Consider the following 17799-nt stretch of genomic DNA (forward strand, 5'->3'; position numbering starts at 1 on the left):
CCGAGCTTTCCAAAAACCAAGCTGGATTTGTGGAGAATTGTGGCACAACTATTGCAATACATCCTGCACAGCTCTTGGTTGAAAAGCAACGTGAGAAGAACAAGCCAGTCCATCTAGCTTTCCTGGGCTTGAGAAGGCCTTTGATCGCTTACCGCATGACCTCATATGACTAGCACGGTAAGAGCATGGCATACCAGAATACTTTGACAACTGGGTTCAGCTGCTTTATGTAGATGCACAGAGCTATGTTCAGACTGCCGCAGGAGCATCCAGTAACTTTCCTATCACCATCGGCATTCACCAAGATTCAGTGCTGTCACTACTCTTGTTCATTCTAGTGATGGACACTGTAATAGCAGACATGCACCATCCTTTGCCATAGACGCTTCTCTATGCACACGATGTCACGTTGGTCTCTGAGACCCAGGTTGATCTACAATGCCAAACCCAAGAATGAAACGATCGGCTGGTGCAATACGACCTGAACCTCAATAAAAAGAAGACTGAATATATGGCGTCAGATCCACAACCTATCGGAACCATTCAGGTAGAGAGTGGAGGACCTGCCGTGACTGACAAGGTTCGAGTATCTTGGCCCCATAATAACAGATGATGGCCAACTTGTCGAAGAGGTCATTGCAAGGATATCCGCAGCCTGGATGAAATGGCGAACAATGACCAGCATCACTTGTGACTGAAGGATGAAAGATAATCTCAAATCAAAAATCAATCAATCAGCGATTGTGGAGCCAAGATACTTGAATCTTGTCATTCGTGGTAGGTCCTCACTGTCTACTTGTTGCAATGTATGGTTGCAAATGTTGGCCGACTACAAGAATGAGCGTCATGGAGACTAAGATGCTGAGGTGGAGAGTTGGTGTCACTAAACTAGATCACATCTCTAATGAATCCACCATGGAGAGATTTGACGTTGCACCAATTCAAGATAAAATGCATGAGAATCATCTACGATGGTTTGGACATGTACTAAGAACAAGGGTTGCATGTTAGAAGTCGCCAGTAGGAAACCAAAAGGATGACCAAAACAGCGATGGGCCGTTACCCTTCACAAATATCTGAAGAGCGTCAATTTTCATCCTGACATGGCCCACGGTAGCACTAAATGGAGCCAATGAATTCATGTAGCTGAGCCCCATGAGGGACAAACACTGAAGAAAAAGAAGATATACCTGCCCATCCAGATGTGAGAACACACTTGTGATCTTAAATGTGTGTGTTTGTATGCGTGCGTGCATGCGTGCATGCGTGTGTGTGTGTTTTTTTTGTTATATAGGTTGATTAGATCATGATAGTGCAATTATTATTTCTATCTATACAGACATACAGAGTTTAATATGGAAGGAAATATACTTAAGAGCAATTATTTGTTGCAAGAGTAGGAGATGTTAGTATATAAGCAACTTAATATCTCTAATTAACTGTATGGGATGCTTCAACTCTCCCTGTCTTCTCTAGGTAGTTGGGAAGAAAGTCCACCGAGAGAAAGCAGACAAAGAACCCATTACACCTGGTATGGTTCGAAGTCCTGCTATGCATGAAGGTTTTCGCACCGAAGACTGGGGAACACCTCAACGGAGTACACCAGCACACACACCTGAAGAAGGCACGCTTCTTGGAAATAGTAATCATGTTAATACGGGTACATCTGATGACTCTAGCTGCGGCCACAACTACCCTGCTTCTGAGGGAGGAAGCCAACAGCAGTCATCTCCAAGGAGACATCGTCGAGTGAGAGACAGCCCACGGCGTAAAGTTGCCGGCACAGGTGGTCGTAGTCCTACAGCTACACAACAGAGGTAAGCAATGTTAGTAGACTTAGTGGTGTGAAAGAGGATTTGTTACAACTTATGATTATATTAGCCAAGAAACTCTTGTTGATACTGCTACATGTTCACAATGCAAGCAAACAACTCTTCAGCTCATTAGATCATCAAGTGAAGACAGTATACGTGCAACATATATGTGATTAAGGAAATAATGGAGAGGAAGAATGGCTGACATAGACAAGGATGTTTTATTTATTTATCATATGTCATATGCATTGAAATAATTAGAAATTAATATTTAAAAATGACTATACAAACTCATCTCCAAGGAGGCATGAATGCTGTTTGCTTCTCAGTGCTGCAGTCACAACATGATGAAGGTCTTCTTGGCCGTCTCTAGGCTACAGGAGATCTCCACTTGCCCAGCAATTTATCCATATCCAATTTAATTTGATCAAATTCTCATTAGGTTGATTAGAGCATGATAGTGCAATTATTATTTCTATCTATACAGACATACAAAGTTTAATATGGAAGGAAATCGTCGTCAGCTGTAACTCAATCCGAGTATGTATAACTTCTTCCTGCATGCAATGACCAGTTCAACTCAGTTCATGGATGTGTTTGTGATGACTAAACAGATCAATTCTGGCATAAAACATATGCCCACACAAATCACACTGATTGGATGCAGGAGGGCGGGGTTGCAATTGATGGAATTTTCTTCCTGCAGCATTCTCTTTCAAACAAGTTGACAGTGCTGGATGTAGTTTTCTGCCACAGTGAACGGTCCACAGCACATTCTTCCCATTTCTGTATATTTATACCAGTTGTCTTCGTGATGTGTTTCAGCTGGTCCTTAAAACGCTTAAGAGGTGCTCCTTGAGGTCTACTGCCGGAGCAAAGTTCACCATAAAAAATTTGGTAGGGAAGCCTGGTATCACCCATGCTGTGAACATGGCCTAACCATCTCAGTTGATGAGCGATCATTGTTTCCTCAATGCTATTTAGCTGCGCTTTGTCAAGAACTGCCATGTTGGTCACATAGTCCTCCCACTTAATATTTAAGATGTATCTCATTTTCTGTTGGTGGAAGCACTCAAGTTTTTTCATATCATGGCAATAAGAGTGTCCAAGTTTCACAGCCATACATCAGCGTGGAAATGACAACAACTTTGTACACCATGAGTTTGTTTTGCAGTTTTAAGTCATTATTCATGAAGAATGTCCGAATGCTGCATGAGCAGCCCCAGTTCTTTTATCAATGTCTTGTTTGCAGATACACCATTTAGACAAGATGCTTCCAAGATATGAAAAGTGATCAACCTGTTCCAGTGTTGTGTCTAAGATGGAGATACTGAACTCAAGAAGAGTTAATCCTGGGGCAGGTTGAGCAAGTACCCTTGTCTTCTTTTTTTTTTTCACATTAATGGCAAGACCAAAGGGATCACATGCAGTTATAAAGCAGTCGACTGACTGTTGTAGTTCTGCAGGTGTTAGAGAAGGAGATGTAATGTCATCGGCATAGTGCAGTTCTGTCACCTGGGTAACCAGAGTGTGTCTTTGTGAGCGAAGTCTTACTAGAATGAAAAGGCTTGCATCAAAACAAAATTTAATCTCCATGCCTAAGTTGTTTGCAGATGATTCATGCAGCATTGCAGCCATGTAGAGTGCAAAGAGTGTAGGAGCAACCACACAGCCTTGTTTCAATCCATGAGTGATTGGGAACGAATCCAATACTAAGTTACCGTGAAGAATCTGCCCAGACATGCTATCATGAAGAGCTTGAACCAATTCCACATAACGTTCAGGACATCTAAAATGTCTCAATACTTTCCACATAGAAGATCTTGGTACTGAATCAAAGGCTTTTTCCAAATCATAGAAAACCAAATACAGAGGCTGCTGTTGCTCTCTGCATTTTTCCTGGAGTTGTCTAGCACAGAAGATCATATCTATTGTGCCTCTGGAGGTTTGGAAACCACATTGAGACTCAGGCAGAATCCTCTCTGAGATAACTCTGGCCTGTTTAATAGAATCCTTGCGAGAATTTTACCTGCAATTGATAAAAGCGATATACCATGGTAGTTCCCACATACACTATGATCGCCTTTCTTGAAGATACTGATGATGGTAGCATTCTTAAGTCTTCAGGTACTTCTCGAGTTTCCCAAATCAAGAGGTTGATTTCTTCAAGGGTACACCACCATTTTGTATCAGTTCCAGGGGGATGTTATCAGGACCAGGAGCCTTTCTTGGTTTTAGCTGATTGAGTGCTTTGGTGAAGTCCCTGTATGTGGACGGAACTGCCATCCATGGTTGCTGGGGCTGCTGAGGGACATTACAAAGAAAGTCCTCAGTGACAGTGGAGACACAATTTAGAAGCACAGAGAAATGTTCCTTCCAATGCTCTAAAATTTCTCCATTACCAGTTAAAATGATGGAGTTGTCAGCAGTCTTCAATGACCCTGATGAAGATCGAATTGGGCCATATACCTCCTTTATGCCAGCATAGAAGTTTTGCAGGTCACGGGCATCAGATAGTCTTTGCAGTTCTTCAGCTTTTTGTTGCCACCAGTTATTCTTGATTTCCCTCATTTGTGCCCGAGATTTTCATTTAAATTCCAAGAAATGTGATTTGTTCACATTGGAAGACGGATCTTGAAGATAGGATAGATGGGCTTCCCATTTGGCATTGGTCAGACACTTAATTTCTTCATTATTTTCATCAAACCAGTCTTATCTTTTTTTCTTCACAAAACCAATTGTTTCCTCGGCTGACTCAGTGATGACCTTCTGAAGTATGACCAATTTCTGATTTGTACTATCACTGCTGACTGGATGACTAGCCAGTTTGTTTGATATTGCACTTCTGTAATCTGTAGCAATGGATTCAATTTGAAGTTTAGAAGTATTGAATTTCTTTCTGGGCAGGTTGTGGATGGATCTTTTTGGTTTGCGACAGATTGATATTTTCAACTGGCAAAGAAAGAGCTTATGATATGTCTAGCAGTCATCAATGTTTCTTGCAGTCCTTGTAATAAGGATATCTTTTTTATCACATTGCCTAGTGATGATATAATCAAGGATGTACCAGTGGTTTGAGCGAGGATGCATCCAAGTGGTCTTGTAGCGATTAGGCAGGCAGAAATGAGTATTAGTAACAAAAAGTTCATGTTCAGCACAAAAACCAAGGAGCAGTAGACCATTGGCATTACAGTTGCCAAGTCCACGTTTTCCCATCACATTGCTCCATAACTGGTGATTTTTACCAACTCTGGCGTTGAAATCACCAAGTAGTAAGTGTTTGTCTCTTAGTGGTACTTTGGTGATGGTAGTGCTCAGCAGGTTGTAGAACTGGTCTTTAGCTTCTACATCAGCATCCAAGATGGTTGCATATGCGGAGATGAGTGTCATAGATTTGGCTTCAGAGAGTGGCCTTTGGAGGGTCATAATTCTTTCGCTGACAGCGGTTGGAGTTAGCTGATAATCATTCACCAGTGTGGTCTTCACAGCGAATCCAACACCATAAATATGGTATTCTCCCTCATCTTTTCTCTTCCAGAAGATTGTGTAGCCTGAGCTGAACTCTGTAAGTTTACCTTTGCTGGACAGTCTGGTTTCACTTAAGGCAGCAATATCAATATTCATTCGTCCAAGCTCATGGGTGACAAGCGCTGTTCTTCTCTCAGATCTGTTATTGTCTTTCAAATCAAGTAGGGTTTGAACTTCCAGGTTCCTATAATCGAAGTTTTGGTAATCTTCGTTTTTCGACAGCATAAGGGGTGATCCACTGAGTGCAGCCTCCCAGCCAGCTCAGAGTGTGACTACTGATGTTTAGCCCACATTTTCTAGGGTCTTCCCCATTCAGGGTGGACAGTGGTGATCCTAAATAGGCCTGCTCAAACACAGATGCAGGACCGAATTCCTGAGTAGTCACAGGGACTCAGAAAGATGACCATCACACATCTGCTGCCAACGTGCAGGTCCAAACAAGAGGCTTCTAGTTTCACCCGAAAACCTGCCTCCACCATCCTTATCCCATTGCCATTGGACTTGAGTTGAAGGACGTGACAGCAGGAAAAAGTGCCACAAGCGGGATTTTGTTTAAGGTGGATCGCAGCTTGCAAGGAAGTGACCCACACACTATGATCTTGGAACTATACCCTGCGGCACAAATTAAATGCAACATGCAGGTTCTAGTACCATGACTGCAACGGACTGCTGCAGACTTGAAATACCATTGAGTTGTGCCTTCACAGCCAGTCTGTCTGGCATGACCTCATCCGCCTCCATGACTAATGAGAAACACAAAAAGGAGGTTCCTCTGTCCGTTTTGCTGTTGGGCCAAAGACACAGATGATGGGTTCCAGTGTCATTTCCTACACTGAGGAGACCATCACCCCACCCAAAGGGGCTCATCCGCCTGAAGCCGTTGGCCCCTATGGGGGGGTCGAGTTATTTACCGCCGCTTGACACTCGGCGTTAGCAGTTTTTACAACTGGTTGCCAAGCCAGAGCAGTTTTTACAGCTGGTTCCCAAGCCAGCTAACCCTCCTCCTTTCCCATTCTGGACTTGATACTGGACAATGGTGGAGTCTGAAAGGAAATATACTTAAGGGAATTGAAGGGCTTATTTCCAAAGTGATGCATCTCCAAGAAACATACTTTTTCAGGAAACACGAGAGAACAAATATGGAAACCTTTTCTGCTGGGGCTTATAAAATAACAAGTGCACCGAACGGTGTAAAAAACACATATAACAAATATGAAAACATATGTACGGGGGCCAATAAAAATATCCAAGTATTACTGTATTGCAGATCACTCTTTCTAAAACAAATGTTAGTAAAAGCCTTTCATTTCAGAGCAGTGGTTTATAAAACATTATTTTCTGGTCACACTCTTAGACAATGAATTGGAGGTTATACTCAGTCATGTGCGACTGTAACAGAATGACTCTGGCCACCATTTTTCAAAACTTCGACCAAGTCAAAACTCGAAGGTGCGAGTTCAACATTCGCGATCTCTGTGCACTTAAAGATGCGGATGTCAGTCCACTTTCTGAAAGATTTTGATGTTGTCTTCATTAGAAAGGAATTCCACTTTTTCTGTTTCCATACCTAGGCTATCACAAGACAAATATGCACCACGCTAGTCAGTTCCACACAATGCTCCTAATCCACATGTAGGCTACCGTATCACGTGAAGAAAACTTCACTGTACCACTTAACACACACACAAAAAACTTCTAATTTCTTAATGGAATACAAACACAAATAGGCTCAATTTTTCCATAATCATGCAACTGTGGCAATGGCTCTTACCTGAGTTGGAAATGATGTTTGTTTCACAAGGCATGGCAAATAACCTTTTCAGGGCTAGAAAAAAAGTGATTGTACTAAGCGGTATTAGCGAAAATTTGTGATGCGGTAAGTGAGGTATTTTTATATAGATTTAATACGATGAGAATCGGGACTTCGAATTTACAATGTGCTAAGCGGGAAAACATGTTAATGAGGAACACACTAACGAGGTTTCACTGTACTTTATTTCCTAATAAGATAGAGACTTAATTTTTTCTATATAACATCATCACTTCAAACAAAATCTGCTTGTCAAGGTGGCTAAAATCATAGTACAAAGAATACCATAAAAATGGACCGGGGAGCTTGGATTTACGTCACTTTGGAATTTCAATACATTGCCCAATTTGGTCCTTGTTCCCCTTCAAGAAACAACCATTTCCTACCTCTTTTCAGCAGGATGTGTTTGCACACTGCAAAACCACAAATGAAAGAGCAAAGTCCCCCCACAACCAATAAGCTGTCACGTGATATGTGCACGCCAAGCTATTGGTCATGTGGAGTAGCGCCACTATGAAAAGAAAAGCATCGAGGACTTGCATCACATTGGAAAACAGTACAACTTTTGGATGCCATTTTAATCATGATATACTCCACTTTGAAAATAAATATGTTCCCACATGATAAAGTACTATTGTGGGAATACATTTTCATGTTCAGCTTGAAATCCGAAAAAAGTAGAGTTGCGTCACTTTGGAAATAAGTCCTTCAATTCTGAATATTTATTAGAAACGTGAAAAGTTAATTTTCATGTAATCAGTTTATCATGAATTACTAATTATAATCCAAATTTGTAGACCTCGGCGACGCAGTGGTAGTACTGAAGACAAGACTATATCTACTGCAGTAACGCTTGCTCGAAGACGTTCATCCATACCAGCCAAATCTCCAAGTGCTCAACCTCCTCTACCAGATGAACCTTTGTCTGCCCCTGTACTGCTGCCCAAAGGTAGTCGTCTTAGTCCTCATCGGTATTCTCGTAGTCCTGGTGGTAGCCCAAGCAGAAGACACAAATCCAAAGGATCACCAAAACAAATTGGAGATAAGGTATGCATAGTTATGTGGTTTCTTCGTTTCTTCAGTCATTAAAAAAGAGATATATATAAACTAAATGGTGTAGATCACTTATTTTTCTTTTATTATTGATTTGTTTCTCAGAAAACATGAATTTTAAAAATCTCATTTAGAGTTTGTTCATTTATGGGCAAATTGTAAACAGTTGAATCCCTGTTTTATTCCTTACAAGGGAATAATGAATAAAATTCCTAAATGAAAATATTAAGCATAAATATTTTAAACCAGCTGCAAGAGGGTAAGTTACTGTTTAGTTTGAGAACATCACATGGTAGTAGAAGTGGCATCGAACCTGGTCTATTTTCAGATCACCCCCAGCCATGAGACATATTTGTGTCAACACTAGACAACAAATATGAAAACATTTGCACTGGGGTCCATAAAAGTATCATTGTATTATTGTAGATCACACTCTTTCTTTAAAAAATGTTAGTTGAAGCTTTATATTTTGGACGAGTGGGTTATTAAATTGTTTGGAAGTTACACTTGGCCATGTGCAAGAGAATGACTTAAGTCGCCATTTTGAATGTGGCAAAACTTCGACCTCCTCAAGTATGAAACACAGAGGTGCTAGTTTCAACATTCACACCATCTGCCCATCTCTACACACTAAGATATGGGTGACAGTTCACCTTCTGAGGTATTTTAATTTTGTCTTCATTAGTAAGCAATTTCATGACTTTTTCCACATTTATAACAAGACAAATATGGGCCATGCTAGTAAACCTCACACAACTATGTTCCTAATCTGTAGGTAGACTAGATGTGATAAATATTCACTGCCCTTCTGTACCACTCAACACAGAATAAATTTCTAACTTCTGACTGGAATGTGAAACACACAAACAGGTTCACTATATTATTCAGCAATTTCACTGCTAGCTGGCAAGCAAAATTGAACTTTCCTGAGGCCAATGCCTTGTTTCTTGAAGGTTCAACTAACACTGTTAAGTTCAGGATTTCAAGATATTTTCCCATACTCATGCAATTTTCCCTGACCAGTCTCCTGTGGTGAGGGTTCTTATCTGTGTTGGAAATTATGTTCCTTTCACAAGGGATGACAAAGAATATTTTCAGAGCTAGGAAAAATGTGATCATACCAAGCAGTAATCAATAAAATTTATATCACAGTAAATGAGGTATTTTTATTGTATATAGACTTAATATGATGCGAATCGGACGTCATTGTTAGATCAGGTCAGGCTCGACAACAGTGCCCAGGAAACTGGAACTGTGTAACGATGATGATGATGATGATGATGATAATGGAAATTGGGACTTTAGATTCACAATGTGCTAAGTGAGCAAAAACATTTTAATTCTGTGTAGTTGACTATATTTCAGTTTTTTTTTTTTTTTTTTTTTATACAAATGAGAAAATGCAAGTAATTATATATAGTAAAACCTTGTTAGCACGTTCCCCATTAAGATGTTTTTTCACTTAGCATGTCATAAGTTCAAAGTCCCAATACACGTCGTATTAAATATATATAAAAATATCTCACTTACCACATGACAAATTTTTGCTATTTCTGCTTAGTCGGATCACACTTTTCCTAGCCTTGAAAATGTTCTTGGTCATCCCTTGTGAAAGGAATGTGATTTCTAACACAGATAAGAGCCCTTGCCACAGGAGGCAGGTCAAGGAAGGTTGTGTGAAAACAGGAAAAGACCTTGAATTTCTTCACGCTCTTAGTGCCCAGAATCGCTGTGAACAGTCCTCAAAAAATGAACAAAACTTGCTGGTGGCGCTCTGAGAGACACTTCATTTCTTTTTTCTTTGATAGGCTTCTAGGACAAAAAAGGCACTTAATTTTGCCATGTCCATTAAAGATAGTTCAATCTACCATGTTCTGACAACATTCTTTTGTTTTCTGTCTATCGATAATCTGGAGCAATATTAAAAATACATTGACTTATTTAGGCGTGACTCATAAAACCATGGCATCAAAGTGAAAGAAGTGTTCTGTAAGAGAGGAGGAAATTAAAGAACTAATGAGTCCAGGAACTGCTATGGAGCCTGTATAGGGTTGTCCTGGTCACAATTCATTTCTTCCCAGTCATTATTAGTCATCAACATCATCATCTTTCACTTGTTTATGTAGTCACATTCCGCGTAGGTGATTCATTGTCTGATGTGAAATCAGCACTTGATTGGTCACCAAGATTGGAATCACTGTCCACAAAGTCCAAGAGGTCACCACTTAACTCACAAATCATTAGCTAATATGGCTGTTTATTTTTATGTCATCATTTAATTGTGTTTACATGTGTGATTACCATTGTTGGTGTATTTTTTCAATATCCTAGAATTTTTGGATTTTTGACACCTCTGGAGATATTTTTTGAACAAACAAAATGATTTTCTTATTCCTCTTATTATGTATGTATATTCATTTTTACTCCATTTGTAAGCAGGTGGTAATAGGAATAATCAAATTTTTCAACTTTTATTTTCCTGACTAAATTATTAATTAATCATTATGATCTGAAATACATCCTGAATTTAGGTGACTATGTTTTGCACTCCTTGATTATCTTTCACTTTCATATCTTTAAAAACAGAGGAGTTACATTCTTTTTTCTGAAAGCTTACATTTTCCATTAAAGCAGCTTGGTACTTTTAGACTTCACTTCACATTTTCGCCTGGCACTAAAAAGGTTAACTTTACAGGTTAACTTACACCTTTGGGGAGCAAGCCGTTAACCTCAGAAAAGTTCACTTTTGCTTGCTGGTTTTCAGTGATATTGCTGAATAACCCATTAAGCCTGTTTATGCTTGTATTTTGCATTCCACTCAAAAGTTAGAAATTAATTCTGTGTTGAATGATACAGTGAAGGGTAGCAAATATTTGTTGCATGATAGCCTTTGTACGGATTAGCAACATAATTGTGTGAAGTTGACTAGCGCAGTGCATATTTGTCTTGTGTTAGCCCAGTTATGGATACTGAAAGAGTCATGAAAACACTTACTAATTAAGACAAAATTAAAATCCAAGAAGTGGGCAGGCATCTACATCTCTCAACAGTGGCACGTGTGTTGAAACTTTCACCTTTGAGTTTTGACTGAAGTCATAGCCTACGCTCTAATCAGTCAAAGTGTTGTCACATTCACAATGGCAGTCAAAGTCATTCTCTCGCATATGACCGAGTTTAACCTCAAAATAATTTGTGGTCAAAGAGTGTGACCAAAAAAAAATGTTTAATAACCCACTGGTCCTAAATGTAAAGCTTCAGATAACATTTGTTTGGGAAAGAGTGTGATCTGCAATATTATGCGGATACTTTTATTGGCCTCAGTGCAATTGTTTTCATATTTGTTGTCTTGTGTTTTATACACCTTTTAATACACTGTTATTTAATGAGTTCCATTGGAAAACGTTTTAGTATTTGTTCTCTCATTGTTTTTTTTTTTCCACTCCTTTTAAACTCATTTCATTTTTAGAAATGGTAGATAGCCTATATTTTTCACTGTACCTGTACATACATGATGTAAAATGCACACATGTCGAAAAAAAGTTTCAAGTGTTTACATACCCTATTATATAATTTTTATTTGTGTATTCAGTAGTATGTTTTCTCACTTAACACATTCTCATTCCTTTTCCCCTGTAGAAACATCTTAATGAGGTTGTACTGCACTTATTCATTTGTATTACCTATCTCATTCTTTCTTTTCTTAGTTATCTACAGGATGATGCATGAACACCTGACACATTTACAGTATAAAGCAAATAAATAATCTTGGGTACCGGTATGCCATTCAATTACCATGGATGGCTCAACTTTTTCCTGGAAATACCATTAGAGGTCAGTATAGTGGATCTGATTGTCTACTACCTTTGATTCAGTTGCATTTTTACCATGGCAGAGTACATTTGCCTCTCTACTGAACATCACACTAAAACTGTGTTGCTCTACACCGAAACAAAGAGTGCTACTACATTGTTACTACACAAAGAAAGTTTTGAGCCATTTTTCAGGTTTCGTGTGTCCCAGAATGGAACATTATCCTTCATGTGTACCGGAAAGTTAGACAGGTAGGCAATGCAAAGGAAGAAACAAGACATCTGACACCAGTAAGGCATGCATTCTTCTCAAAGCTCTGCGAGTAAACATGCACTGAAATCCCGATAAGTCTATTAAACAAGCCGTAAGAGAAATGGGATTATCTTGCGATGCAGTGCAAAGAATATTAACACTGTGCTCTGAAACGGCTCCATACAAAATGACTATTTTACACAAGTTGGCACAACATGACAAAGAGAGAAGGTTACAGTATGCTTCATCGGTGGAGGGTAGTGAAGAAATCCGTTTCAAGACATGGTTCTTTGGCAATGCCTATTTTACATGTATGGGGCTCTAATAAGCAAAATATATGTTTTTTTGGATAACAGAAAGCCTTAAATTGTTTACAGAAAAAGCAGTCAGGGTTGAAAGTGATTGTCTGGGTTGCTTTATCCAGCCAAGAAATTATCGGCCTCATATTCTTCAAACAGTTTATTTGCAGTGCTACTTGAATATGTTGCAGAATGACTTTGTGCCTCAACTTTTCACAACCAAATTGCCAATCCAGATGCTCTGATTGGTTAGTAAATTAATTTGTTTTTCTTTCTTGTTTGTATCACAGAAAAGTTTGCCACAAAGCCTGGCTAATGAAAGAAATTTTGAACATTACGGTATTTATGATAAGTCATAACAGCAAATATATTTCTAGTTTACTGAGTCTCTCCTATGAGAAACTTGACGACATGACTCCCAATCTAGTATAATTGAGAAAACCTCTTAAAAGGATTAACAATGCTCTCTACCATATGTGCATTCTACAGTATTTCCACAAATTACCAACAGATACAAATTCTATATGCAGTGAACAAATTTGAAAATAACTACAAGTTAATAAAAGGAAATGAAACTGACTATTGCTGTTTCTTCAAAATTAAATTCTAATTGCCTACGTCTGTATTCAAGTTAGAATGTACATACTTTATGAAGGCTTATTTTAATATTTCATTGTAACCAGATAGAGGAGAAAATACAAATTTAGATGCTAAAGTCAATGGTGTTATATTGAATATGATTAGATACACTGATCTGTTGTAACAAGGGAGGTCTTCAGCAATTACTTGACAATATCAACAGAACATCTGAAGAATACTGACTCAGTATTAATGTAAATAAGAAAACTGATGATGTCCAGGATACTCTTGAGTAACAGAGGTCTTCGATTCGAACATGTTCACCATTTTAAATACTGAGGGAGTCTGGCGTTGAAATCAGAAGTCGCATAGAAATAGCACATGATATACAACCTGTGACGATAAAGTTCTGTGAATAGTCCTGTATTATCAACAACAATGCATGACAGTGACCTTACTGTCCTTCCAAATAGTCCCCTCCCATAACTATGCACTGCTGAGATCGGCGATACATGTCCTGGAAACTTTGCGAGAAGGCTTCCTTTGGGATGGTGTTCAAAAGCCTCGTCACATTTCATTGGATGTCAGAAATATCATCAAATCTCTTTCCATTCAAAGCGAGTTAGATGCTTGACTTTTCGGCTCTAACCTTTTTCCGATGAGAGGATCCCGGAGAACGCCATTCCATGCTTTGCCATTTTGTTTCAGGGTCGTACCTGAAACCAGGTTTCACCCTCCACGACAATACTTCTTCTTCTGCTTCTTTCCCTTTGTGTCGTTAGGCGTCGGGACATTTCAGCCATTTACTGAAGATTCTTCTGTCGTGTGCCATTCTTTGGACCTCACCCAGGGTCTTCCCCGCTTCCTGGTCAGTCCCAAGATGTACTCCTCCCATTCAATCCATGGCCCCCCTCGTGTTCTTCTTCCTGTTGGTCTGGCTCGCCACACCTGCTTCGCTTTCCTTTCATCTTCCATTCTTTCTAGGTGACCAATCCAGCCCAATCCCCTCCCCTCAATGAAATCCATTATTGACTCCTGCTGAAGCTCATCTCTCACTGTGGTGTTTCTAATATGGTCTCTTCAAGTTTTCCCGGCAACTTTCCGCAAATATCTCATCTCAGCGGCAACCAAACGGTTCTCCAGTTTTTTTATGCACTGTCCAACTCTCTGCACCATACAGGAGGGTTGGCAGGTACATTGCATGATATACCCGCATTTTTGTGTTTCTAATAATTTCTTTCTTCCCTATGATTGTGTTGTTTATACCATAGTAAACTTGATTAGCTTTTCTAATTCTGTTGTTTATTTCTGCCTCTAATTTTCCATCCTCTCTGAAAATGGTCCCCAGATACTCAGTTTGTTCTACTTGCTCAATATCCTCATTGTTCCACCTGATCTGAAGCTGTACTTCTTCTCCTTTGGTGAACTGCATGGTTTTGCTCGCATTCACTTCCATCCCACGGTCCTGGAAGGCATAAGCCCATTCAGTAAGAGCTTGTTGGAGATCCTCATCTTTCCCAACCAAAATCAGAATGTCGTCTGCATAGACCAAGGATTGGACATATATTGGTCTCACGTTCCAATTGCCAACCTTAATTCTTTTAGTTCTTTTACACTGCTTAATGACTGGGTTCATGAAGATTACAAAGAGAAGAGGGCTCAAGCTGTCACCCTGCTTTACTCTCTTCGCCATTTCAAATTCCCTAGAGCATTCACCAGCTATTCTCACCACTCCTTGGACTCTATTGTACATGCTCCTCATGCACCATAAGAGAGTCTTGGTTACCTTTTCGTCTTCAAGTGCTGCCCAAAGCTGTTCCCTGGGGACTGAGTCAAATGCGGCCTTTAGGTCGACAAATGCAACTGGAACATCCTTCCCTCGACTAAGTCTTTTCTCTATAACAGTTCTTAGTGTGTGTATATATGGTTGTGTGTTTGTCGACTTGGCCTGAAGGCACTTCTTCCAACTTTTCCTCTGCTTCTTGTCTCAGCCTCCTCTCCAGTATGCGGGAGTATATCTTTCTGGCCACACTGGAAAGACAAATTGCTCAATAGTTTGCACAGTCCAGAGTGCTGCCCATCTTATGGATAGGAACAATAATGTTCTCCCAATCCTTTGGAATCTTCTGAATGCTCCATACTTGTTGGCACATCCTTGTCATCCATTTTACCACAGTCTCTCCACCATATTTCATAAATTCCGGTGAAATTCCATCCCAACCAGCCGCCTTGCCCACCTTCATTTCAGTGACAGCCTCCCTTACTTTACTCTGCATAATTGACTCACCTTCTTCTAGTTCTTCTTCTGCCGCGTTACCGGCGTTGTCTTGTGGATTCTGGTCTGGGCGGAACACATCCTCATAGTACGTGCTCCATGTATCAAGAATTTCCCATGGCCTCGTTTGGATTTTCTGGTTCCTATCTTTAATGTTTCTGATTCTCTTTCCAGTTTTGCCTTGGAGGGATCTTAGTATCTTCCAGAACTTCTTCTGATTATTTCTGTATTCTGATTCCATTTCCTCACCAAATTCCTGCCAGTTCCTTTCTTTTGCATCTTGTACTTGCTGCTTAGTTTCATTATGTGCTTCAACATAATTCCTCTAGTCTTCTTCCCTTCTTGTTCTCATGTACTCCTTTCAAGCTACCTTTTTCCTCCTTACACATTCCTTGACTTCCTCAGTCCACCACTTTGTTCGTTTCTTTCGTGTGTTTACTGTAGTTTTCCCACAGACCTCTTCTGCTACTTTGATAATATTCATCTTAAATTTCCTCCATCTTTGCTCTAAGTTCCAACCTCTCTCAGGTTCTTCTCTTTCTGTTTGCTGAAGTTTGTCCTCCAACTTCTGAGCATAATTCTGCCTTACCTCTTCCTCTCTAAATGCAGAAATTCTTATTTTCTCAAATCGAAGATGAGAGGGTGTGGGTGTAGCCTTAAACCTTGTTTTCATAACCAGAAGCCAATGTTCTGTACTCATTTCTGCACTGCGGAAGACCCTTACATCTAGTGCTGCATAAGTCATGTTCTTAGTGTAACAAAAGTAGTCAATGCAACTCTTTGCTCCTCGGCCTACTGCCTCAAAAGTTATTTTATGGATAATTTTATGGGGGAAAAAGGTGTTGTCACTCCTTAGCTCATTATCAATACAGAATTCTAACATTCTGCTTCATGTTGGCCCATACATCCATGTCCTCGATGTAACCTATTTCCAGTCCTAGCATTCCAGTCCCCCATCACAATAACATGTCTACTTCTTTCCCTGGCTTTGTCTATAGTTTTTTGCATTTGAACATAAAATTGCTCCTTATTTACTTCTTGCATATCTTCAATGGGGGCATAGATCTGCACTACCATAATACTTTCTTCTAATTCCACATCCACTATAATAAGCCTGGAGTTAATAGGTTCCCATCCTGTCACTTTGTTTTTCACTGCTTCAGACATAATGATGGCCACTCCTTCTTTTGCCCGTTCATTCCTGCTGACTCCTGAGTATCTCATTACATGTCCCTTATCCAAATTTATTTGGCCATTACCTTTTCTCTTGGTTTCACTGACTCCGAGTATGGCAAGCTTGTACTTTTCCATTTCTTCGACTATTTCTACCTCCTTCCCTGACAGCGAGGTCACATTCCAAGTACCAATTCTCATATACCTTTTCATGCCAGGTTGTTCCCTTGTTATCCGTCCAGCTACTCTCATGTTTCTCTGAATAGTTAATTTCGCCCCACGTGGGTTAGCTGTCATGCCAGCCCGTTTTCTGTCAGGGTATCTTCCCTTAGCCTTTGGGGTCCACTCCCTATCTGCAAGGCAGCAATTTGTGGTTCGCAGTTCCTCTGCCTACTCTGCCGTTGAGGTATTTACAAGGTTCCTTCTTCCACCTTCGTAGCCATTGACTGCCAACTTCTGATGAATTTATGTGCCATTTCCTGCACAAAGGCTTCATCTGGTCTCCAAAAGGGGAACTCCTCCGCCCATAGCCGTTGGTCCCCCTTCTGGTTGTCAGGTTTGGTAATGGCCGCCTGACCGTCAGCCAGACAGTCGCAGGTTGTACCATCTACTGTCACATATGGTAGCAGGATATTCCTGACCTGACCGAGCCACAACAATACAGTTCAAGAAATTTGGTGTCGCATCCGCCATTTTGACAAAATCCTGTGAAGCCTCTAAACGTGCCTAATTCTGATCATCAGTCAAGTGATGTGGCACAAGACGAGAACACGTTTTCCTCTTCCCTAACTTTCGGGTAACGATTTGTCGCACGGATTCACGGTTAATCTGCAGTTAATCCGCTATCATGCGCATAGTTAATTGCCGATCGTATATGATTAATGTCCTCACGTTCTCATTGTTTTTGTCATTGACGGTGGTCGCTGGCCTTCCACTACGGGGGTTGTCAGAAACACTTTCCCAGCCTCCTCGAAAATGGGTGAACCACTCGTACACACACTTCAAAGACAGTGCTTGATCTTCATAAACACGTACCAGCATCGCATGTGTTTCTTTCGGTGTATTGCCAAGCTGAAAACAAAACTGTACATTGATCTTTTGGTCGTTCACGTTCCTGTTTGCAGTTCAGAACCAATGCACTAAACGCACACTGTGTCAAACAGGTCTTACACGGCACACACACAATGCTCAACTGAACAACATTGG

The 17799-nt window shown here is 40.2% G+C and overlaps 1 protein-coding gene across 1 annotated transcript in view; it reads left to right on the forward strand.

The window, feature by feature from the left end:
* The window catches only part of LOC136857204 (serine-rich adhesin for platelets), a 329451-nt gene that overhangs the window by 140282 nt on the left and 171370 nt on the right, over positions 1 to 17799 (forward strand). The window contains exons 14-16 of the mRNA XM_068224997.1: positions 1477 to 1817; positions 7950 to 8208; positions 9603 to 9611. Coding sequence (XP_068081098.1) covers positions 1477 to 1817; positions 7950 to 8208; positions 9603 to 9611 — 609 coding nt within the window. The remainder of the gene's footprint in view (positions 1 to 1476; positions 1818 to 7949; positions 8209 to 9602; positions 9612 to 17799) is intronic.

The sequence above is a fragment of the Anabrus simplex genome, chromosome 1 (genome assembly GCF_040414725.1).
Source record: "Anabrus simplex isolate iqAnaSimp1 chromosome 1, ASM4041472v1, whole genome shotgun sequence".
In the NCBI taxonomy this organism is placed as follows: domain Eukaryota; kingdom Metazoa; phylum Arthropoda; class Insecta; order Orthoptera; family Tettigoniidae; genus Anabrus; species Anabrus simplex.